This window comes from Lissotriton helveticus, chromosome 2_1, assembly GCF_964261635.1.
Source record: "Lissotriton helveticus chromosome 2_1, aLisHel1.1, whole genome shotgun sequence".
Classification (NCBI taxonomy): Eukaryota; Metazoa; Chordata; class Amphibia; order Caudata; family Salamandridae; genus Lissotriton; species Lissotriton helveticus.
This window is the reverse complement of record NC_136059.1, coordinates 263,620,540-263,646,485: the sequence shown is the minus strand read 5'-3', so window position 1 is coordinate 263,646,485 and position 25,946 is coordinate 263,620,540. Positions and strand designations below refer to the sequence as shown.

The following is a 25,946-nucleotide window of genomic DNA, read 5'->3' as shown; positions in this document are numbered from 1 at the left end:
TCCTAAAGCTCCTGGTTCTTTCAGTCTATTTTTGTATTGCCATTAGTCAAAAACTCTTTTAAAATATTTTGTTAGTTATTTTATGATTTTTCTTAGTAAGACAGAAAGTGCCCTCCCACAGTTTATTGTTGTTTATTATGTCACACAATACAAAACAAAAACTAAGAGCTAGATTCACAGAAACGTTACAATGCTTGCTTTATATTTTTACACTGCCGATATGTTTACTTTTTCCTGTTTATGAAGATTTATAGAGCTACTCACTTTTTCCACTCTAACTATTCCGGTAAATTATCCACAGGTTGGTAGATCTACAAATTTTCGATTAGGGAAAATGTGGATAAATGCCTCTTTATTTCTTCACATAAGGAAATGTAGGTAAAGGAATTATTTTCCATGCTATCCCTTAAAATGGCGATAGTAGGGCTACTTCCCCCTTCTTGCATAGAGTACATATACTTTAAGTGTACATTTAGAAGTGCAATAACTGTAATATAGTTACAGTTATAGTTATAGATAATTGCAAATGTTTCTAAATATCCACAACATTACAAATCGGTGAGTGATGATTACATGTGCATTGTCCGTTCTCATAACACGCTTATGCGAAATTACAATGTACCTCTTGAAGACCATTGACGGGGCTAAGTGCAGTCTCATCATCTGTGAAAAGTAATTAGTCATCACTATAGTTAAAACAAAAGTTACAAATGTATGCGGAACAAGATTAAATGTAAATGGAAATAAGAGTAAGAGGGCAACAGAAGAAAAGAAAATTGGTCAGACAAAATAAAAAGAGTGCTTGGTATTAAAAACTTGTTAGTAAGCGTAAAATTAAAAACATCCTTACACATCAAAACTCCCCTTGTAAATGGGGTAATATGCGTGATCTTAAATGAGCTTCTGTGATCTAGGAGCAGTGTCTGCCCAGGAGTTCAACAAAATGAGAGGGAATGGACTCCCATTCAGGTATATCTTTGGAGCCTCAAACCACACTCCTATGTGGGAAGTCATATTTATAATGAGTCTTGAGACTTCTGCAAGCCCATTCAAAACAGGGAGCTAACTCAAAACAATTGAGAGCTTGATGCATTGTGGCTAGTCACAGGACTATTCCTTGCATAATTTAAGTAGGAAAAGAAGGTTTGCATTCCCCCACCTATGAATTGCATATGATTGGAAACTGGAGGATAGTGAGCGTAGCTCCCTTTGCAGTATAAAACCCTTGGCGTGCGGGAATGTGAATGGTTCATTGTCGATGTTTAAATGTGTCTTTTGCCTTTGTAGATCTCAAGCCTCAGCAAGTGTCTGCCACTGTGCCATGCCTTCCTGCCTACATCCTATTTATGTGCATCCGACATGCGGATCACATCAATGATGATCAGAAGGTGCATTCGCTGCTCACCTCCACCATCAACGGCATTAAGAAGGTGCTCAAGGTATGACCGAAGCCTTCTGCAAATTGAGAGCAGTGTGGGGTTATGAACTAATGACAGACGGCCTTCTTTTAAGACCACATAAAAAGGATACTCTCATTCCAGTCCATAGCTCCTTGAGGTTTCATGTAGTCATGACTGAGCAGGACATCCATGAGTTGTGACTCATTACTAGCTGCTTCTGAATTGACTCTATTTCTTCCTGTGATCTATTTTATTGCTTGAAATGTCAATTCTCATATGACCTAGCACTGATTTCATTTAACAAATGTTGATTTAACTCTGGAATATATGTAATCCTGCTAGCTGATTCTTTGATTTGTCTAGTTTTGGGCATTTCCAAGTTATACTTTATGAGAAATGCCTCATGAAATCATCTGTCGTCCCCACTGTAATGAGGATACTTAATATATGCTGATTAATTGCAGATTTAACATTTGATATTAAGTTAAATCCGCGAGTTAAGATCACCACCATCGCTGAACACTTGCCCTACTGCAGAAACAGATTAGACTTGAACTGGGCATGTGAGGTGCCGGCAGACTCATTGCTGACAGTGCTGCGGCACCCTAGACATTCCTAAAGAGTCTAAGAGGAACTCTTGAGTAAGGCCTACTTGTGAGCATTCCCTGGATGCGTCCATCAGTGAATGGGGAATAATCCCAACCATGTTACAAGCAAGACGGTGGGATAAGGAGTCAAATGCTAGATCCCCAGTCTCAAAGGGATTGTGTTATTGCTTATGAATGTTGCTATTCCTTTAAATGTGTACAGTTAGAAATAAATACTTTATTTTCTTATAAAAGCTAGTATTTGACTAGATATTGATTTATTGACAGTACAGTGTGCACTTTGAGTTAGGAGTCAACTCATCTGTATCTACACTCCCCTGCCCCAAACCGAGATAGCCTTTAACTGCTCGTCCATAGCTACCACTGAAAGTAAAGTGCAGAAGTGGTGCTAGATCCAGTTACTCAGTATCCATAGTAGGTCGGGCCCTGACACATCAGGAGTAAAAGGCCTCAACCACCACGGTCGGGCAGAGTAGCCCCTGCATGCCCCATGGCCCTCTGAAAGGGGTTCTGAGAGGCCCCAATTAAATACCAGTGACTGAGATTAATTTCATTCATTACTGTTTGTATATTTCAGTGTGTCGCAGTGGGCAGCTGTAGGTAATTGAACCTTGGCCAGAGCAACTCTGTGCCTTCCTTTGTTCCAGAGTAAGTCCCCCAGCATGCCATCCAACATGCATGACGTCCCACACGGGATGATAATAGGTAGATTTGTGAAATAATAAAGGAGTCTATGTAGCACCACCATATTAGACAATGCAACCCTACCTTTCACCGTGAGAGAGAGTGAGCACCAAAAAGTAATTTGTGAATGAAGGGAAACTGCCACTCACATGAGGTTCCCCTCCAATAAGTCCCTGGAGGAGTGGTATATATTAATGCCCAGATATCGAAATGTGCAAGCTGCCCACTTTATGTGGTGGCAGTCAAAACCACTGTTTCTCGAGGACGGTCTGGATGCAGAGGAAATGAGCACATCTTTAACCAGTTCAGTCCCAGACCCGATACCGCCTTGAATACAGTGAGATCTCTCAGTATTGAATTTACACCATCTCGTATATCTTTGACATAGTCTAGAACATTGTCTGCGTATAGTGAAACTGCATGTATCTGTCCATGGAGTGTCAATACCGCGCTGACTGGTGTAGTCTCCGCACTAGGGCCTGCAAAATGCAGTGGCGACACTGGGCATCCCTGTCACGTACCTCGCTGTCACGTACCCCGCCTGTCACGTACCCCGCCTGTCACGTACCCCGCCCTACCAGGAACGGGGCAGAGATCAGTTGTCCAATTTTTACTCTGACTGTTGGCTCTGTGTAAAGTAACTTGACCCACCAAATCAGTCTTTCCCCCATCCCCAGCTTTTTCAGTACAGCGAACATGTATTCCCATTCTAGCGAATCAAACGTCTTTTTAAGGTCCAAAACCAGATCAAAGCAGAATGGGGATGAAGTGCCACGGCCCCCACTAGAAGCTGATGGAGCGGCCTCAAATTGAGTGATGTCGATCTCCCCAGTATGAACCCATTTTGATCCTCATGGATTAAACTGGGTATACAGGCCAGTAAACACTTGGCCAATATTTTACTGAGGATCTTATAGTCGGAGCCCACCTCCACTGGGTACCTGCCCGACTTAGGCAATAATACCAGCAGTGACTTCCTCATGGAGGCAGGGAGGATGCCAGTGTTGAGTATTGCGGAGTACATTTCCTCCAGCTTGGAGATCAATAGGTCGAAATATGTTTTGTAGAACTCGATTGGAAATGTATCCAGACTAGTAGTTTTACATGTGGGAGAGTCCCATATAGCACATCATATCTCTTGTTATGTGACAGGCAAACATAGGACTTGTTTGTGTTCCATAGTCACTCTCAAGAGGGTAACTGTGGAGAAATGTGTCAATCATAGTAGGGCACGAAGTTTGGCCGGAAGCATATCATGTTTGATAGTGTGTTCCGAACACCTAAAGGACAACTGTCTGTGAGTAGGGCTTGTGGCCATTATATATTGCGGACACTGGCGTACAACAACCTCGCATTTCAGGAGCCCTACTAGTAGGTAGCCTGGCTTGTCCCCCTCTGCATGGGTTCTAGCCTGGTATGCTTTGGAATCCAGGCAACGGAGGTATTCAAGGAGACGGGCGCCACTCTACACCCCTGTGCCACCCGAAGACTTCGGATTACTGGCCCTCTCTTCAAGGCTCTATCGCAACGTGTCCATCATTGTGCGGCACCTGGCCCTCCATGAGCATGGCCAACATAATGACTGATCTAGAGAGTAATTGAAATGTGAAGTCCTCTGCGGCACAGATGCAGTAAATCTAACATTGACACTGATTATACTTTCATAGTAAAAGAAAACCTTCTCAATTTTTCATAACCCCAGTAAGGGCAATGTGAGCCTTGCTACTCCAGTTAAAGTGTAGTGCATATAATATGGTTATACGGCTAAGCATCAATGACCTGAGCGGACATTAAATAATCAAGTCATTAAGTAAAGACATGCATGTATCTACACTGTCATATGCCCTCTGTAAGAATACGTACAGTATGCATTTCACATATAGCAAAGAACATCCTAATGCACAGACCATTCGAAGCATGGATGTTAATTCACAAAAGAAAGCTATGAGTGGCGGAAGTGACATCATGTATCCATTGACCCCACAATGACTTCAAGGTCCCGCCCTTAGCCCTTAAGCCACTTCCAGTTTCTGTTAAAGTGCTGCGGCATGGGCAACAAATACAAACTTCAGTAAAGAGGGATATTAGAGCTTTCTTCACTTTCTATTCTTGATGCTGCCTGCATGCAGGTGGCGCCTGGTGCGACAATCATTTTTGGTGCCACCATACCCATGACTCCCTCCTCGGATTCTCTCACTACCATAGGGCAAAAGTGCCCCTCATCTCTCCAATCATAAGTTATTGCTAAACACAGCACCCCCTGCCCCCCCCCTCCCCACTGAGGTGAGCGCCCCCTCCACAGGTCAGCGCCCAGTGCGACTGCACCCGTTGCACTGCCCTAAAGCCAGCCCGGCCTGCATGACACATGATAACAACAGCATCAAGGACACTGGCTACCCCTAATTACCCTCCATGGTTAAAAGCTGCAGCAAACGCTGAAACAATGAGTTGTTGTTTGTTTTAAAGCCCCTGTGTAGAACATGTTTAAAAATAGTGCATGAAAGACCAAGCCGGGGTTATTATCAGTCATTTCTGCAATATTTTGACCAAGGCAGGAGATTTGTTATTAACATTTATTACCGTACTTCTCTCTGTCAGCAGAAACACTGTTCTATACATTTCTGGTAACTACTAGGAGCCAATGTATGTATGCCTGTGGGTATATGTAGAAGAGCAACAGAGCAGTGCTTAAGGCTAGAGGCCAAGGTTATTGCACAACATCCTTTACACAGTAAAGCAGATATGCCAACACTTCCCAGCATTACCACCACAGATCCTGATGTTTACCAGCAATGTTGGGGAGTGCACAAACTGGAAAAGGATCCAATTACCACATCATTTCTCTCCTCAGAGCATTATCAAGAAGTTTTAAAAAACATCCTTAAAAAGCTGATTTTCGACAAGCATTGAAAATAGATAGAGAATAGCGAAAATGGAGATACAGGCTGCAGGCTTTGCGGTGATGTTAGTTGTGCTTGCTTATGCTTACTAACCACAGTTTCGCTTGTTCGTCTTGTTCATTACAGAAACACAGCGACGACTTTCAGATGACATCTTTCTGGTTAGCCAATGCCAGCCGCCTCCTGCATTGCCTAAAACAATACAGTGGAGACGAGGTAAGTAGCATCTCCACTAGTAACTAGTCCATCTGTACTAACCAGTAAAAAGCCCAGATTTATGTTCTTACTCTTGTAGGCAAATTGTTTTGTGTATTGTTCATTATTAAAAAAGATGTTAGTGACGAAAAATAAGATACAGATCATGAACAATGACTTGGAAGTCCATTCACAAGCATTTCTGTGCACCTGCATTCAACCTGGGAGTACTGAATGTGGTTGCACCTTCCAGGATTCTGCTTCTGGATCAGTGGATATTGTTATCCCACAGATGGAACCGAGTTTCATGAAAAATCTGTAAGTACCAAGATTGATGTTAGAGATGGGAAAGTTAGCGCTTTAGGAGGGGAGACCACACAATTTGCAAGGTCCTACTACCAACTTCCAACTTCCAGAAACACACATAAACGTACTCCCAAGAAGGTGTGTAGTAAGCATTGTAAGATCAAGGAAACAGATCCACATTTCTTGGGGTGTTGCAGTAGTGGTGTACCCAGAGTGAAGGTTTGTATGTGCTAATGCATTGTTGCAGTATGCTTTTTAAGTGTACTGAACCTGTGAACAGTCCAGAGATGAAAGAAGAGAAGAGGTCCTCTTCTATAACTTGGGTCAATTTTTTTAATACACAAGAACTACTCAAATTACACAAACAATTGTGAAAGGTATTCCCTCCCTTTTGGGTGGCATGTCTACAGTGGGTCTGATTGACACTCTTCCTGTTCTGTTAGTTAAGTGTTATGTATACCATAGGGAACATAGCTTGCTTTATGGGAATGAGCCTAGTGCCTACACAATTCTTAATTTGTAAAAAAAAGAAGTGCAGGTGCGGAAAATGTTGCCAAGGAGGTCACTGCACACGTCTTCCTCCGGTGAGCCCCACTTTCAACACTCTCACTGCCTCAGTCTATATCTTCTAACCTTGATCTGTTGTCTGTCCCCTAAGTCTTTGCTCTAAGAGTCTATCCTCTCACCTCTCTAATTGTTTTCTATCACCTTTGTCACACCCTGTATTTCTGATTTGCCCTCTATTCATTTTAGCCCTGCCATTTTTTCTCTTCACTTTTAACAATGCTCTGCTCTCTCTCCCCTCGATCTTGGCTCTTTACTATCACTCTCTAGCAGTGATTAGCTGTGTCTCCATTTGATCATTTGTCTGCTTTTTTACCTCTGTCCTGTCCTCTAGATCCTTTGATTCTATCTTCTCTCTTCTTAATGCTCTCTTCTTCACATCATGGCTGCTTTCTCTTTGTATCTGACTTGCTCTGCTCCTTTTCTTCTACTTTGCTCCATTTTATCTCTCTCCTCTCTTGTTGTTTCTTCTCCTCTTTACTCTCGCTGTCTCTCATCTCTAACACTGCTGCTGCCTGTGACCCCTGTCGTCAGCCTGTACATGTCCCTCCTATTTTGAACTCTGCGTTTTCCTGTTGTCATTCCTAAAGAAGCAGAAGATGTTTTACTTCTTTACCTACACTGAGTGTAAAAACAAAATATACACCAAATGATAATGCTTTTTTGCATATATTAATCAGTGTGGTATGACTGGGTTTATTGCGGAACTGGCGGCTGCTTGAGCACAGCAGGTCATGTCACTGCTAGGGCTGCCTGCCTGTAGGTCCAGGGATGGCGACGGTATAGGCATCCACTGCTCAGCTTGCTGTGATCCTGCCCACTACAGCACAGGCATTGTCCCCAGCAGTAATACTGCCAATGCCGGTAAGTATGGCTGTGGTGCCTACTGGACTCACTCACGCTCAGCAATTACCATTCTGGGGTGCAGCACACAGATTCTACTGGTGATGCCATGACACACAAAAGTTGTGTTGGGCCACAGCCTCATCGAGCACATTGAGGATAGCAGCAATGCAGGGCTGCCGGATATGCTACTCTGGCTATGCAACAAGTGGAAAGTCCAAACTTACTTTCATTTATTCTTCCTCAAGATCCCTCACTCCCAAGTTCCAAATGTGCTCTTGCAGCTTCCTTGCCTCAACTCCGTCATGAGCCAGCCCCCAGCTACAATTATTCGATGGAAGGTTTAGGCTCAGGCAAAAACAAAATATACACCAAATGAAAATGCTTTTTTGCATATATTAATCAGTGTGGTATGACTGGGTTTATTGCGGAACAGGCGGCTGCTTGAGCACAGCAGGTCATGTCACTGCTAGGGCTGCCTGCAATTAGTAGGTCCAGGGATGGCGACGGTATTGGCATCCACTGCTCAGCTTGCTGTGATCCTGCCCACTACAGCACAGGCATTGTCCCCAGAAGTAATACTGCCAATTCCGGTAAGTATGGCTGTGGTGCCTACTGGAGTCACTCACGCTGAGCAATTACCGTTCTGGGGTGCAGCGCACAGATTCTACTGGTGATGACATGACGCACAAAAGTTGTGTTGGGCCACAGCCTCATCGAGCACATTGAGGATAGCAGCAATGCAGGACTGTCGTATATACTACTCTGGCTACGCAACAAGTGGAAAGTCCAAACTTACTTTCATTTATTCTTCCTCAAGATCCCTCACTCCCAAGTTCCAAATGTGCTCTTGCAGCTTCCTTGTTAGGTCATTGCGGCGTGTGCCGTACCAAAGACATTGACATGTGGTTAGGTAGGGTTCCCCAGTGTCCGTTTATACCCATTCCCTAGACGTCTGTGCAAATCGTGTTCTTTGCCGACGGTCCCTAACAGACGTAAAGAGACACGTCTGCCCGTAAGCCAATGCTTGGCTTACTATCCGTTACCACGCCCCCCTCCTTGCTTCCGGGTTACGAGAAACGCCATTCCCTCGGCGTCTCTGTTACTCTCCCAATTCCTTTCCTCATTGGTAATACCTCTTTATTGGGATCCTTGTGGAATATCTAGTTCGTGCTCAAGCGCCGTCATCTTGCTGCTGAGCCCGGACGAATCCCCTGACTCCCGCCTTCCCTCATACGAAGAGCCTCTACTGTGCTTCTCCTTTTCATTGCAGAGTCTCGTTTCAAGTATTAGCGGAAGGCTCCCTGAGTTCTCAGTTCTCGCCAACATCCTGTTCTACCGACCTCCTTTGGAGGTTATAATTTTGGGCCATTTCGCAGGATATCCCTTGTTCCCTGTCTGTGAGACTTTGGTGGGAACTTTCTAGCAATTCTGCACAATACTTTGGTTTCCTTTTTTCCTATCGAGAGAGTGTCGCTCCGCTTGGTAAAAGTTGCCGGGCCGGGCTTCGCCTCTCTTGAGCGTGTTAATGCTCCGCTCTTCTTCTCCCTGAAGAGCCAGTCATTGCACCTCAATTCCATTCCCCTCATTATTTAGTTGGTGTGAATGGTGTATGCATGAGTCCTTTTCTTGAGTCCTCAACTACTTGGCCTGGCATCACAATTCCTGGGCTAATATTTCCCACGAGGACAACCTTCTTCACGGACGCCATTGGACGTGGCTGGGGTAAGTGAAACTCAGTTCTAATCACATGTCAATGTAACTTATTGGTTGTTAATGAATTATGCATGGATCGATACCACTTGCCCTGTTTTCCCTACAGCATTTACTCCGCCCGACAGACCAGTTTTCCTTCCTGTTGTTCCACCCTATGTATGGGGAGAGTGGTGGACACTCCTTGGAATTTTCCTCCATTCCTTTAGAAAACAGTTTTCAGGAGTGTGTGTAACCTTGCATTCTTGGCACTGTTTTTTGGAGGTTAAGGGGATTTATCTATACTCCTGTGGAAACTTGGCACATATCCTTTCAAGCCTGATATTCCTTGCCTCAACTCAGTCATGAGCCAGCCCCCAGCTACAATTATTCAATGGAAGGTTTAGGCTCAGGCAGTGGCAGGGTGCAGCAGACTTGGGGAATAGAATGCAAGCCATAGTTTGTCGATGACTTCTTGGATTTGTGATCAGCGTGATGACATCATCACTAATGTGGTGATACACAATCATGCCTGCCTGGACAAGCATATGCTGGCCTGTCTATGAACATGTACCAGTCAGTCACCATGCAATGTATGTTATTCTTTTTATTTTGAACTGAACAATTAATATTGAGACCATCATCTGTAGGTTCAGAAATTGTAGCCCCGGTCCTGTGAAAGAAGTGCAGGTGCTGAGCACCTGAAAGCACCTGCTCAAATTAAGCACTGAATTACATCTTGATTCGTGGAGCGAGAAAACCCCCTTCATGTATCTTCTCAAAAGGAATCACACTCTCAAGGGCATATCAAGGAGTAGGAGCCATCCTCAAGACGTTTGCATATAATGCCCAATAAACAGCAAGACAAAATGGAGGAAAGGCAACTACGTATTCCCAGAAAGCCGCGTACAGCATGCATTTGGAGTGCACATACACATGCATTCACTCTCTTGGTCATAGTGGCTCACTTGCAATATTGAGGTAATACCTCTCCTTCCTTCCTAAATGGTGGCATAACGTCTTATGAATGCCCTATATATATATATGGATAATGGAACAGTTAGCAATGTGGAAATAACTAATCTTGCAAGCAGGTGTTGGTATGTTCTCTTTAAAGCTCCTTTCTGGTCTACCTACTTATCCAACTGTGCCTAAAAAGATCCCACATTAGAAAATATAGGCTGTGCTATAGTGGTCGTGGGCCAATGTATGTGGGAAGGATCCCATTAAAAAATGAGCCCCATTGAGTTGGGTAACAATAAACATCTGTTATTCAGCGCCAATATACCCTTGGGTGAACGTTTGCTTTACAAATACACATGTTATGTTCAGGAATCTGACCATCCTGTACCCAGTAACACGGCCACAGGTTATGGTAGCCATTAGTGGTGAAAATGTGTTTTCCCCGTGCACTCAAGTACTTCAAATATAATCCTGTTAAGAATGTTTTTGTTGGCGCTATGCTTGTCGCACTGTGTCTGACAGTGGAGTAGCCTTTAGTGGTGACTCACACATCACCCAGTTACTGCTGGTGTGGGACTTGCAACTCCTTTCCAATCTGTCTCTTCATTCAGCTGCCTGATTCGAAGATTGTGCCTGCCAATGGCTCAATGAGAACTTTTCCTCGGTGTCCAGCCTTTGGGTCCCATCAGGTCCAGTCCTTCGAGTCCAGCTGACAGTCCTGACTTGACAGTGTCACTTCATTAAGGGATACTGTCAACTCCCTACCACCAAAGCTGGACAAAGAACCTGCTGGTATGCCCCATAGGCAGGCGGCCTCCACTTCACCGTGAGACCAGTTCTAGGTTCCAACTCAGAATTTCTGTAAAGTTCCACTCAAAGACTCATCTGCACATACATCCAGAAAGTCAGACAACAGATACAACCCCATTCATTAAAGAATCCATGATCTCAGCAACTATTGCATCACTCTTTCTTTCTGAAGGAGATACACTCACTGCTTAATCCCAGGCCTCCTAAACATGGTTTGCCTGCAACTCCCCTATTGCATCCTCATTTTACCATATTCACACTAATACTAACCTGTAGAGAGTTGGGCCAGCCCTTACTCAGTGCTTTCATATCGCTGAGAGCTCACAAGATCTGCACAAAAATAAGGCAAAATGTATGGGTTGAGAATGTGCATGAAATCTCTTCACAGTTACTGTCAGCACAATGCACTGCTTAACAGCCAGAGGTTAATTTGTAAATAGTGCTGGGGCTCCCATCAAGAGACACCTTGCACCAGCCCATTTCTCCTGTTAGCACTTCCTAAAACAGAACCAAGTACTAACCATGAAAGTGGGGAGAGGATGTGCCGTAATGGCCAGAGCTACCGACTTCAGAGCTGGGGAACCAGGCTCAAGTTTCTGCATCGGCTAAACATCCTGTGATTCTGGTCAAATCACTTAATCTCCCCATGCCTACCATAAATGAATGGGCCCTTAACTGGTGCTCATGAAAAGCAATGGTGTTGATGATTAGGTGCCGGTGCTGAGCACCGGAAGCCACCGGCTCAAATTAAGCAGTGTTAACAATTAATAGCATATGGGCTGATTTTGAGTTCGGAGGATGGCGTACTCCGTCACGGGCATGATGGTTAGCTCATCCAACATTTTACAACACCCATTGGATATACTACACATGTAATACAGCAAATGGGATATCCATCACATTTCTGACCAATTTAGTGGTTCGCCAAATACTAAACCAACTCCATAGTTTGTTAAAATGCACTGATACATGACTGTTGGCATAGTATGTATGAACAGAAATCCAGCATATGAAATAAGCTGTAATGTCAACACTTCGTTCATGAGAATTTGCAATCACTAAGTGAACAGATTTCTATCGAACAGCATGTATTCTGTTAGTCAGTTTAAGATGACAGATTGTTTCTTTTTTAGGGATTCATGACCAAAAACTCAACCAAGCAGAATGAGCATTGCCTTGCAAACTTTGACCTCACGGAGTACCGCCAAGTCCTGAGTGACCTCTCCATCCAGATCTACCAACAGCTTATTAAGATCGGGGAAGGGATGCTGCAACCAATGATAGGTAACATCACTGTCCATTGGCACAATTTTTATTAATCTAGGAGGGGCACAAGATGCAACACAATGTGTATAAGGCTAAAGGTAAAATCAATCAATCAGTATTTTATAAAGCACAACTACTCCCCCGCAAGGGTCTCAAGGCGCTTAGTGGGGGTGGGGGGTGTATCTACAGTTCAGTCGAAGAGTCAGGTCTTGAGGTCCTTCCTGAATTGCAGCAGCGATGGTGATTGCCTGTGGTGCAGAGGCAAGGAGTTCCAGGTCTTGGCAGTGATCTTCCTCCTGCAGTAGTCTTGTGGATCCGTTGGATGGTGGCCAGGGCCAGTTGGGCAGAACAGAGATGTCTGGTGGGAGTGTAGGAGAGGCGGTGCTTGAGGTATGCAGATCCAGCGTTGTGGAGGGCTTTGTAGGCTTGCGTGAGGAGCTTGAAGGTAATTCTTTTGTTGATAGGTCGAGTTGTGGAGTCTTGTGCTAAGGTGGGAGATGGTGTTGAAGGTGGCTGAGAGGTCCAGGAGGATGAGGGCAGCAGTTTTGCCTCGATTGAGGAGCGTGCGGATGTCATCTGTAGTGGCACGGGGAGCGGTCTCGGTGCTGTGGTTGCTTCTGAAGTCCGATTGGGAGAAGTCCAGGATGTGGTTTACTTCGATGAACTCAGAGAGTTGGGCATTGATGGCTTTCTCAATGACTTTGACTGGGAAGGGGAGCAGAGAGATTGGTCTGTAGTTCTTGAGGTCCTTCAGTTGGCAGAGGGTTTCTTCAGCAAGGGGTTGATCTCTGCGTGCTTCCAGTCTTCAGGGAAGGTGGCAGACTCGATGGAGCACTTAATGGTGCAGTGGAGTATGTGTACGATTGAGGTGCCCGCTCTGTTGCAAATGTGGTGAGGGAACGGATCCGAGGGGGCTATGGAGTGGAGGCTCTTCATTATCCAGAGGGTGTTATCAGAGGTGAGGGTGGTCTAGTTGGGCAAGGCCTGCTCTGGCCTGGAGCCCTTGGATGCAAGGGTTGCGGGTGGGCCGGGTGGGTTTTGGGTATTGCGGAGCTGTCGTAGATCTCCTTGATCTTGCGGTGGAAGAAGGTGGCGAGGGTGTTGCAGAGGTCTTGAGAGTGGGAATGTCTGCTGTCTTTGTGCTGGGTTTGGCAAATTTTATTTGGTTAAATGGATGTAAACAGTTTACAAAAAGACAAACTTGCAACAAAGGTAGAAAAACAGAAGTTCGCATCAGTAATTGTACAAAATATTGGTGTCGCAACCAAGATTTTAGTGACTTTAAAAAAGAAAGTAAATTAATTGCAGGTTTAATTGGGATAAGAAGTATGTTCTGGTCAAAATGCACAGTGGATGTTTTTTTTTACTTTGTCTCTGTTTCGCCCCAAAATTGAGGCCATTTAATTCGATCTAACAACAAGATGAGTATATCTATTTGAGTGCTAGTGTGCAGGGTCAAACATGCCGGCCTGGAAATGAAAAACCACCTTCAGAGGAGCAGCAGGCTGCAGACAACAAGCAGTGTATTTCGCAAATCAGTGTGTGAGGCCACTAATGCTTGGACAACAAGGCAAATGTCAAGCAGTGGTAAAATAGCACACTAATGAAAACTGAAACTAAAAATGTGTCACCTTGATCAGACGTTCTTTGTGGAATCTCTTTGTGAACTGAAATTAAAACAGATACACAGTGACATATCCGAATGGCCAAATAAGGAACATACCCAAGTCATGCATCCATGAGATAAAATGCATTTGGGACTTTTGATATGCAAAAACCTGGTTTTAGAAGCATTAGGCTTCAAAGCAATGATCTGTCATTGGCTGTTTGAGCCAATGAAGTTGGCCATTAACCCCTTCGCTGTGGGGTGTTTTCCCCCCGCTGTGCGGGTGGGACGGGGGACGCACGCGGCGCCGCTGTGCTTGTGACGAGCTCGGCTCGTCATGAGGCACAGTGCAGCTGCACCCCGTTTTGGAACGTTCAGCACAGCGGGGAAATTATCCCCGCGTGTGAACGTTCCAACGGTCATGACGAGCTCAGCTCGTCATGAGTGCAGCTCAACCGTGCCTCATGACGAGCTCAGCTCGTCATGAGCATGGAAGAGGTTAAGGAGCTGAACAGATTTTATTGACAAAATCTGAAGGTAAAATAGAGTGTAATTCGCGTACTTGACATGTAACTCCTCAGTCAGATCTCCAAGGACACATTAAACAACATGGAGACCAGTATAATACCATATGGTACACAATATGGTTTACTCTGATGTTCACATTCTGAACAGTTTGAACTTATGAGTCTGTATAGAAGAGAACCAGGTCACCACACTACACTCAAAGCCTATTCAATGTTGCAGCTGTCCAACAGCTGAAGCTTAAGTGATATATTCTGTTTGGGGAAAGATAAGAAAATTATATTTGTTCATCAGTATGTAGACCCTGTATGACTGAAGTGAACAACGTACATTGATGTGTGGTGTGTGCGTGTGCATATGAATGTGTATGTGTGTGAAGCAGTACGAGTCTGACGCGGCCTCACATTGTGTGTTACTAGGAGCCACCAGAACCTACCCATATTGTTGCCTACCACAGGCATAGAAACATAATCTCTAGAGTGATGGAACCCACCCTTGACATAATGGTATCTATAATAGGCATTTTGTAATCATCCTTTGCATAATGCTGGCCCACGCATAAAGGTGACCATCCTTGTCAGGAAGAAGACCAAGTCTGGTATAGTACTAATCTGTGGATAATTGTGGCAATTCTTGACCTTTAACGTGTATCTTGACATTAAAGTGCTTTTCGTGGGGATTTTGGTCTGATGTCACCACAGATGGCATAATGTTACCCAACAATAACATATTGTGGGCATGATTGGCATTATGGAGCTCGTTCCTCGCAAAATACTGACCTCGAAATGCCAGTGGACATTCAGAGTATCCTTGCATGATAATAGCAATGCCTGGCATGCCTCCTTCATAGTCTGGATCCCATTTGTGGCCTAATTGCTTGTCATGGCACATTGATGTGTATTTCTGCCAGGTATTGTACATCTTTGGGATGGTGGTGCACACCCATTGTACACAAGCTGATCATAACTGGCAAATTGTGGTCATCCTTGAAATGCTGGAGTGGAATCCTAGGATAATGTGGGCATGGCATAGTGATGCTATCTTGGCATAAATGTGGCAGTCCCTGCCAAAATGAGGGAATACCTGGCATATGGAGGAGTGTGGCTCACTGGTTAGAGGCAGCAGACCCGTAAGCAGAGAACGGCCTGGGACCAGGGTTCGATTCCCGACGCGGCAGGGTCGTGGACCAGGGTCAGCGGACTCAATAATTCTCGCCTCGGTGCCGACTCTAGTCAGAGACCACATGCGGCAACTCTGGGCATCAGCTTGCCTCATCTTCACAACGGCCCCCCCAGATCGCCGGGGATGCTTGGTCGCACCTTAGAGATACCCATCTGGGACCATCTCTCAGGGTGAGCCAGGACGGGTTCCCCAGCGGTCGAAGCGTGGAGATACTCCTCCAGGAGTCGATTCCTAGCGCTATATAAACCCACAATATGTTGTTCACTGTGATACATGGACGTGTATATACTGCTTGATGATACTGCTTGATGATAAAGTCAAACCGATGTCTGAGGGCCCAATTTATATTTACAGAAAATGTAAGTTGGTATTTCATGAAAATAAGTTTCTTTCATGAAAAATGGCATTGCTAGGTTTGGGCAATTTAGGTTATTTTCCCAAAATAATGCTTGTATTTGACAGCATCTGATAGCAAATGTGTATTTTAATTAAGTGGCAACCTAATGAAGAGAAAAAATATTGCACGTCCAAAATATATTTATAGCTGATGCTTGAGTGCTAATTCACGCGAAGTTAGAGGAATACATTGACGTTGTTGTTTCCTTTTTGCATCTCATGACTCATGGGGAATCACTTCATCTTCTACATCGATAACGGTTTTATGACATTTTTATTATCCGTGTATGAGGTCTGAGCATGTAGGATCGCTGTAACCTCTCTGCTGTTTGAACCTGCAAGGCTTCCTGAAACCTAAGTGGAAGCACCATTAAATGAGCCTCGAAAATAGGTCAAACTCTGCAGTATATGGGCAGATTCTGGGATCAGTGTAACTTTCAAGATTTCCACCTTGCCTCTTCGAAGTATTACAAACATATATATACATATTTTGACAAAATATCGAATTTACAAGGGAAGAATATCCTATTCACAGTTTGAAAAAAAGAGGCCATTTGAAAGTGCACATCCACATTTTTAACTGCCTGTAATACCTATTCTTAATAATAATAATAAAAGTTAGTTTATTTGATATTTAATTACAACTATTCGAACAATTAACATAAACACCTCATTACTTATTTTACCATTTAAACAATAACATCTTTGTTAAAACTCACTTTCTCTCTCTCGAGCAACAATTAAGTCTTTTTGCCTACAATCAGGATACCTCCCCAGCCTCGTAGGGGTTCATAGGTCAGCTTACAGTAGCTTGCCAGGCTGCACCAATGTTTAAAGGACAAGAGTGCAGCATTAAAGTGCCTCAAACATGTAATACCTACTCCTTTGTAACACATTTTAAGGTAAAATGTGCTGAAATGCACCGCTTTGCCACCAGCCTCAGCCTAAGATAAGCACGTTTTTAGGTCTCGCCTGTCGATGCGCATGCGCATCGAGCTTGCGAGCCTATTGCGGCCTAACCACGCTTTAACTAACAAGCAAGGAATCGTGGCGATTCCTTGCAGTGCCCGTGACTTTTAAGCTCAATGCGCATGTGCATTGAGCTTAAAAGCGCGTGCACAGCCGCCCGCATTCCTCCGACACCTTTGAAGTGAAGCTTAGCTTCACTTCAAAGGCCCGGCTTCTTCACACCCACATGCCGCTCTCGCTCTCCCCGCTCCGCCCCCTCCCCTGCCCGCCGTGTGACCTCGGCTTACACTCACCCCTCCTTTCTCCCCTTTAGGCTGCTTTCGGATGCTTTGTTCGCAGCTTGTTCTCGATCTTATTCGTTTTGCACTTTTCACGCATCCACTTGCAGTAGGAATTCAACACTGTAAAGTAAAGTAAAGTCCACATTTGTAAAGCGCACAATCACCCGTAAGGGTCTCTAGGCGCTGGGGGGCCGTCGGGAAGATTAAGCGAGCTATTGCCCAGAGTCACATGGTGCTGGGCTGACCTGCCGCCGTAGCCGGGGATCGAACCGTGGTCCCCAGATTCCAGCGTCAGTCGCCCTGTCAATCTCTTAAGTACTGCCCATTCTTCAAATACAGCTGCAAGCGCATTTGTCTTTTTGTGTTTTTGTTGCCATCATTTTTCATATGAGCTGATCTGGTGTAGCTAATTTTGTTTTCGTACCCCTCCTTCAAGCATGAAGGACATTGGGAACCACCTTAAAGTCTATCTGATTACATTTCATGAAAATCTCCACTTAACAAATCTGTTCTTTCCTCGAGGACATTCTTCAGAAGAAAACCCTCCCGTTTTTAATTGTATTTTATTTCGGAGCAGGTGACAATTTTTTCAATGCTTTACTTTGTGAAACTTGAAAATGTTTGTTTGTAAACACATCAATGACTCCTCTTCGTCCATATCCCTGGCCCAGCTCACAAAGGTATACAGAATTTCATAGTTCACTTTCACAATAAAGATTGCTTCCTTTTAAAAGTTAAAACTTTAAAAAGCTTTTGTAGCATGCTGTATCGTAATTGATTTTTTGGCCCGGCTTCTTCACACCCACATGCCGCTCTCGCTCTCCCCGCTCCGCCCCCTCCCCTGCCCGCCGTGTGACCTCGGCTTACACTCACCCCTCCTTTCTCCCCTTTAGGCTGCTTTCGGATGCTTTGTTCGCAGCTTGTTCTCGATCTTATTCGTTTTGCACTTTTCACGCATCCACTTGCAGTAGGAATTCAACACTGTATGTCAATCTCTTAAGTACTGCCCATTCTTCAAATACAGCTGCAAGCGCATTTGTCTTTTTGTGTTTTTGTTGCCATCATTTTTCATATGAGCTGATCTGGTGTAGCTAATTTTGTTTTCGTATCCCTCCTGCAAGCATGAAGGACATTGGGAACCACCTTAAAGTCTATCTGATTACATTTCATGAAAATCTCCACTTAACAAATCTGTTCTTTCCTCGAGGACATTCTTCAGAAGAAAACCCTCCCGTTTTTAATTGTATTTTATTTCGGAGCAGGTGACAATTTTTTCAATGCTTTACTTTGTGAAACTTGAAAATGTTTGTTTAATATTTTTTTGTAAACACATCAATGACTCCTCTTCGTCCATATCCCTGGCCCAGCTCACAAAGGTATACAGAATTTCATAGTTCACTTTCACAATAAAGATTGCTTCCTTTTAAAAGTTAAAACTTTAAAAAGCTTTTGTAGCATGCTGTATCGTAATTGATTTTTTATGTCTAAAACTTGTAAGTGTTGTGTGTATTCTTGGTAAATGTCACGGCTGTGCTTTGACTTTCCTGTAAAGAGAAGCTAATGTTACTGGGAAGATGAGTGGGGAGTGCCTTGTCAGCCTGAACACGTTGGCCTTAACAGGTGCCCTTCAACACACGTGCTTCATGCTCTCGTAGTGGGGAAAGTGCGCTCGTTTCATGTGCATTAGACATTTTCTTACTTGGGAAGTGAAGAGGGCCTTTTAAAACTGCTTCCAGATGAACATAGCTTAACTACTCAATATGAATTGAATCACCTTTGGAATGAGTCGACTTCACACAGGAAATGTCATTGCAGGTGGGGTCAAGTTAATGTTTAAAAACCATTACTTTGGGCCGCTTCCGTGTACTGCATGAGCAGTCCCTGTAACTTCTGCAGGCCAGCTGCTGCTGAGACGCTGACACTCTCCCGCTTTCTGCTTGGCGCCACCAGCCCTTCCTCCCCTCCTCCCCGGACTACCACCGTCTCACACCCCATCCCCATATGCTCCTTCCCTCCCACTCGCTGGCTCCCCCTCCCCCCCCCCCCACCAGGCTCTCAATGCTTGTTTTAAACCAAGGCAGCGGGGGCTCTTCAGCGTGTCCGACTCAACATTTATCCAGTGACTCAACAAAACAACATTTAATCAAGAAAACTGCACTCAAATCATCGTAGGTTCCCAGCTTGACAAAATGTGTGATCGTTGTCAAATGACTTTGCTTCACCGTGCATCGGTTTACTCGAGAGTCGAATCCGAGACCTCTTGTGGACACTACGTTTAGAATGTGTGCAATATAATAAATAACACCCACCAGGCTCTCAATGCTTGTTTTAAACCAAGGCAGCGGGGGCTCTTCAGCGTCTCCTTTGACTAAAACTCACATGGTCGCTCTTGGATTTATTTTTATTGGCCATTAACTCTGTGGTTTGCGCACTCTGTCAATTTTTTACAAACAATTTTTTATATTCTCCCACTGGGCAAAGTAACATTTGCTGTGGGCTTAAAAATATCAGCATTCGTTAATCACTCGTGCATGGCTTACTTTTTTTGGTATCACTTGTTCTCTCTCTCTCTCCCCCTCCCATAACTCTCTCTCTCTCTCTCTCCCATAACTCTCTCTCTCTCTCTCTCTCCCTTCTCTCTCTTTCTCTCTCTCCCCCTTCTCTTTCTTTCTCTCTCTCTCTCCCTCCCATAACTCTCTCTCTCTCTCTCTCTCCCTCCCATAACTCTCTCTCTCTCTCTCCCTCCCATAACTCTCTCTCTCTCCCTTCTCTCTCTTTCTCTCTCTCTCTCTCTCCCTCCCTTAACTCTCTCTCTCTCTTTCGCTTCCCTTCATTTACTCGCCCACGCAACGCCACTCGCCCACGCAACGCCACTCGCCCACGCAACGCCACTCGCCCACGCAACGCCACTCGCCCACGCAACGCCACTCGCCCACGCAACGCCACTCGCCCACGCAACGCCACTCATCCATGCAACGCCACTCATCCATTTGCAAAACGGAAAATGTTAAACTCTTCTATTGCGAGACCTATTGCATTTTCAATGCTTGTTTTCTGTTATCTTGAGTAAGGTTTTACTAGGGTAATGAGGAAACTATTAAGGCCAGGAATGTCTTTAAGTTGGCTTATTTTTGTATCAATGTGTGGCAAATTAACTATTTATTTCAGTTTTTCTTTAAAAACACTAGGCCCCTTATTCTATATATATTGTTTGTTTTGGCAAGAATACTAACACCAAGACCGTGTATAGTTTCTGCTGTTTCCCAAATAAGGAATTAAGCAATCAGACCGTCAATCACTACTTTGAAAGTGTTTCTAAATTCTATTTAGTCCAACTCCTGTTTATTGGGAGTCCAAGAAAACACAAAATCAATTCATCGAGTCCCTGTGTCAAGGACGGGCTGCTCCAATGTAGACCAGAACTTTTCACCTATTTTTTCAGTTCAAAATAAGCTTTATTGAAAGTTTTGAAAAGTCATATAAACAATTTAAAGACACGAATGCATGAAATTGATACAGAAAGAATAAATGAAACACATGAGAACGAGAATCAAAAAACAAAAATAGATAAGAAAAAACAATTCATATGAGATAAATACAAAAAGAAAAAAAAAAGAAAAATACCAGCTAGGAGATAAAGAGTAATACATTACTTTGAAATATAATAATAAACTTTGAAATATAATAATAAACAACATAGCAATTTTATGAATATTATGAAAAAGAAGATAATACAATAAGAGGAACTCAAGGAGGTTTAGCAACTTCTTGTTGAAAGGGAGATTTAGGCAGAGAACGAAGGGCACAAGAATCAAAAAATGAAGTAACCGGATCCCATAACTGCTTTCGTTTTGGTGCTAAAACAGGTGGATAAACATATGTTGTATATAATCTATGATTATAGCACACAGCATACCACTTTTTTTTTTCCAGTTCAAAATAAGCTTTATTGAAAGTTTTGAAAAAGTCATATAAACTTTTCACCTATTTAATGCTAAAGGATTGGAAATTGGACGGAAGCCTCATGCTAACAATTGTGAATGCTGAGACTGTGCGGTGTGGTGTGGGTTGCCAGCGCCCAGGGCGGACCATTAGCACTTCCTGAGTCTCTTCCACCAGTACAGTATTAAGACCTTACCCCTAAACACATTGATTAGATTAAAAAAAATTTTTTTTTAAATGTTGCACCCCTAAGAATTTTGCGCCCGAGGCAACCGCCAGTGTGTCCCCGCCCACGCTATGCCACTGCTGGGACAGAAGCCTTGACTGGATCGCAGCTCGCCATATCAGCATTCACATCCGCTAATGCTGGTGCTGAGACGCCTGGTTTTTTAAAAGGACATTGGGAGAACAAGCAGCGGTCAAAAGCACCGCTGTCTGCTCCTACAGTTGCCACGCAGAGCGTAACCTGTCAGAAAGTGGCAGCGTACTCTCTGCTACTAGCTTTCAACTGCCCTCTGCAGTCAGGAACTGCTCCATGCCACCCACAGGACAACAATTTCAGTGATTTGCATTTCAGTGATTCGCACTTGTGTGCTGCAAAGTAGTACTTTGCGTTGACCCCACTGGCTTTGCACATACACTGTACTTTTATGAATGGCAGCCTAACATGCCTTTCCCATTGCAAAATGCTAATAACATTAACATTCAGGTTGTGCTTTCAGTTGTGTCTTTATAGATGTTTTAGTGTTTCAGCTGCATTCTTGTTTTTAAGCAAATGGTCCTGTGGAGTGCAGTGAAGGGATATAACCCATGCTCCAGCCCTTATAGCTGTTTGGTTTTGCAGTGTCGGCCATGTTGGAGAATGAGAGCATTCAGGGTCTATCCGGGGTGAGGCCCACGGGCTACAGGAAGCGGTCGTCCAGTATGGTTGACGGGGACCACTCTTACAGCCTTGAAGCAGTCATCAGGCAGCTGAACCTGTTCAACAGCATCATGTGCGACCACGGCTTGGACCCGGAGATCATCCAGCAGGTCTTCAAACAGCTCTTCTACATGATGAATGCGGTGGCGCTCAACAACCTCCTGCTGAGGAAGGACGTCTGCTCCTGGAGTACGGGCATGCAGCTCAGGTGCTGTATTTAGTACATGTGTTTCAAAACTTGTTTAACAACTCACTTCTTTTACAGCCAATCTGCAAGAAAAGTGATGCCACTCAAATGGTTGTCCTACAAAGTCTTCTTTATTCCTAGGTAGATACGGCCAACCACCAGCACCTCACCACAACTCCCGTTCACTGAACCGCCACCCTCCAAACTCAATACCATGTACCACATTCCACCTCAGACCCATTAACATAGAAGAAATAAACACCACACATTTTTAAACATTTTCAAACACACTTCACCATTAAAAATGTAAAAACACCACCATTTAGTAAAAAATCTATATAGAAATATCCTCTACCAATTTTAAATAAAGCTTATTTATCCATATTCCTAATTACTTTTACTGAAAGGTTGTTTCCCATCCTCATTTTTGTTGGCTAACCGTGTGGTGTAACTTCAATTTGCCTCAAAATCTGTTAAATAATTCCTTTCTCTGGCATGCATATATGTGTGCATACAGTGGCGGATAGTAATTTTAGCAGGGAGGTGGTGTACCGGACACAGACACACATATACACACTCAAGCAAACCCATGTACTCACACGTCCATTTACAACACTTACTTCCCAATATTTATACACACACGCATACACAAAACGTAAAAAAAATACGAATATGACTCATTACATTGCATGCTTTTACAACACGGTCGTTACAACGACAGCGTTGTTAGTACGTGATGCATTTACATCGCAAGTCATTACAACAACTTGCACTAGGGGGCGTGCTGGACTTAGGAATAGTATTAATTACTATTCCTACTCTAGTTTGCGCAACAGTAGGGAAGGTGTTGAAATTCATTCCCAATACCTCAGTGCCCACTAGTGCAAGTCGTTATAATGACTTGCGATGTAAATGCATCGGGTACTAACAACGCGGTCTTTGTAACCACTGCATTATAATTGTAGCGCAATGTAATGACATTGTTGTAAAAGCTGTATCCAAAAAAAAAACATTTATCTGTAGCAGCGCTGCCTCAGAGGTCTCAGGTCAGGAGGGTTAATACTGTGAGAGGTGGCCACTCTGTGGCGAGGTATCAGTGATTGACACTCGGACCTGGGCACTTCCAGGCTAAAAACTGAAACGCCAAGGTCTGAGGGGGTAGGGAGAGGACCTGGAGGTGCTTTGCCAGGCTAAAGAGGTCACACCCACACACCCTGTGACATCTTCAGCCTGGCGAAGTTCAGGCACCCAGGAGCCTGCATATTTAGCATGTTTTGCTTCTGGCTGCCTGACCTGAAAAGGAGTGTGTCTGTCAGGCTGACCTTTGCTCTGCCTGACGGACACTCTTTTTGTTGGGCAAAAGGTGAGGTTTGGACGGGCTGCAGCTGTTTGCCTCATAGAAGGAACACCATTTTGGCACATATGCACAACCTCACCTGTTCTCTTTTTCCATCAGTGTGGATCTTAAACTTCTTGTCTCATGCTTAACAATCTCCCTCCCTCCTCTTCTTCTTCTTCAGCTCATATAGCTTATGCAGCTACACTCTAGTTTTAAGCCTTCTGTGAACTGTCATCAACTGCAGGTGTTGTCTCACATAATCCGAGTTTCTTGTTTAGGGTACTAAGCATGCCTGTGCACTAAAATAACTGAGAGGTTCTTGGTAACATGCAAAGTAGGGGTGTGCAGATCGCACAGAGACATTTATTCCCATAACTAAAGAAAGTCAAAGGGGTAAGTGCAAGGTCTTGGCTACAATATGAACTACAGCATAACCTTTGTTTAAGTAAGAGAGCAAGGCATCCTTCTCAGGGACCTTTCTGTGTGGATATCACCCTTACTGCCCTACACAAGTGGTGCGAGTAAACCCTGCCAGGGTTCAAGTCAGAGTCTTCTTCTAGACACAGTAGGTCTTTTGCCCGTAGAGGTTGTGTACGTCTCCCACTCTGGTCAAGTGGGAGGTGAGCAAGTGTCACTTTTTTCTGGGGACTTGCGAGACAAGCAGCAAGTGGTATAGATTGGCGCCTCCTGAGGTCAGTGTCTCTCACAAGAACACCCTGATAGGGCAGCCTATCTCAACTCCTCCTCTGCTCCCAGCGTTAGACCCTGCTCCTGCCCTCTGACATTGTGGTAATTGAAAGAGTTGTGATCACCCGTAAGTGAGCCATGGGCCTTTCTCTAAAAAGAAATTCAAGAGGTCTTTCTTCACTAGTGTTTGATCTCATCTCCTGTTCACGCCACTTCGTGAATCACGATAGCCTCAAGATAATTCGGAGGCACAGAGACGCACGGGCTCCTTGCCATTCCAGTTCTTGCAGGTACTGGAGTTGCCACCAGTCTCCAGGTGCGACCACAGGACTCCATATTGCGACTGATGAATCCAGCAGTCCATCTTCTCAGAACCAAGTCTATTTTGGATTTTCCCTTAGCTATTGACCTCTGAGCTAAGGTAGACTCCATGACAGACAAAGCAGACTACTCTGACCCATCACACCAAAAGCAGCTCTGATCAAGCAACAGGTACTGGATCTGCTCTGGACTCTTCCAGCTGGCCCATCGAATCAGTAATCTTGTGAATCCAACTTTGAGGCTTTTTCCCAAAACAAAGCTGTACTTTGGGGATCTGGTGACCAGGTAATTGAGACAAAGTCATCAACCCAGTCAGGTACTACAATGCAGCCATGGCCAACATTTTGGAATGAAAAACAAGAATTGTGACCATTGACAAAGTACCCCACTTGTTCACCGTATTCTACATAATTTTTTATTGTTTTACCAATCACATGGTAGTTGTTATATGACCATTTCAGGAGTGTTCTTTGAAAGTATCCTTTATTTCTCCCAATCTAGGTTTAATATAAGCCAACTGGAGGAGTGGTTGCGTGGAAAGAACTTGCACCAGAGCGGAGCTGTGCAGACCATGGAACCCCTAATCCAAGCTGCGCAGCTCCTTCAGCTGAAGAAGAAAACAACTGAGGACGCAGAGGCTATTTGTTCATTGTGTACTGTGCTAACCACCCAACAGGTAAACAGGCCTGAATAATGATTGCCTAACACTGACACACAGACAGTGCATTACCGCATTGTTATTGTATTTTGATATATCCATCACTGTATGGTCACTTAAAACAATACGACTTCTTGTCTTTCCCAATGAAACTGTTTTTGTGCCTTCGCTTTTTGTATAGTCAATGTTGTACTTCACAACTTAATCAACTTAGTGCGTTGTTGTAGGGTCTCTGGTCAGGTCTACAATTGATGTAGTTCATTTTTGTATCTCTGCTTCTGATGGATCAATCTAACAGCAGATTCCTTCACTTGCGAACCTCCACAGTTGCCGGACTGGATCCGGACACTCTTCCAAACATACCTGTGTGCCAACAGGAGGTACCTTCTGCTTTTGTTGAGAGCCTAATTGCCTCCATACACAATGACAGGGAGTCGCATATAAGTGCCACCCCTGTACGTCCTTGCCTTTGGCACAAATCAAGAGCTTAGCTAATTCAATTTTTCAGCTCTTCAAAGAATGTTTACCCTTTGTGTGGAAAATATGTAGGGATGTTGCCCTCCCAATCTACCTGCTTCAAACCATTCCAAGCGTTTTGGGAGCTAATGTCTTCTCCGGACCCGCGCTGGGTCTGTTCAGCAGTAAATACTCCTTGATGCAGCAGAATGCCATCATGGAGTGCAAAGTTAAATTCTACATT

General features: G+C 44.2%; 1 protein-coding gene across 1 annotated transcript in view; it reads left to right on the top strand.

Annotated features, from left to right (window-relative positions):
* Positions 1-25,946, top strand: part of MYO5B (myosin VB) — a 1,014,515-nt gene that overhangs the window by 972,217 nt on the left and 16,352 nt on the right. Inside the window, exons 33-37 of the mRNA XM_078674793.1 lie at positions 1,288-1,439; positions 5,719-5,808; positions 12,099-12,249; positions 21,977-22,262; positions 25,090-25,264. Of these exons, the coding sequence (XP_078530919.1) occupies positions 1,288-1,439; positions 5,719-5,808; positions 12,099-12,249; positions 21,977-22,262; positions 25,090-25,264 (854 nt within the window). The remainder of the gene's footprint in view (positions 1-1,287; positions 1,440-5,718; positions 5,809-12,098; positions 12,250-21,976; positions 22,263-25,089; positions 25,265-25,946) is intronic.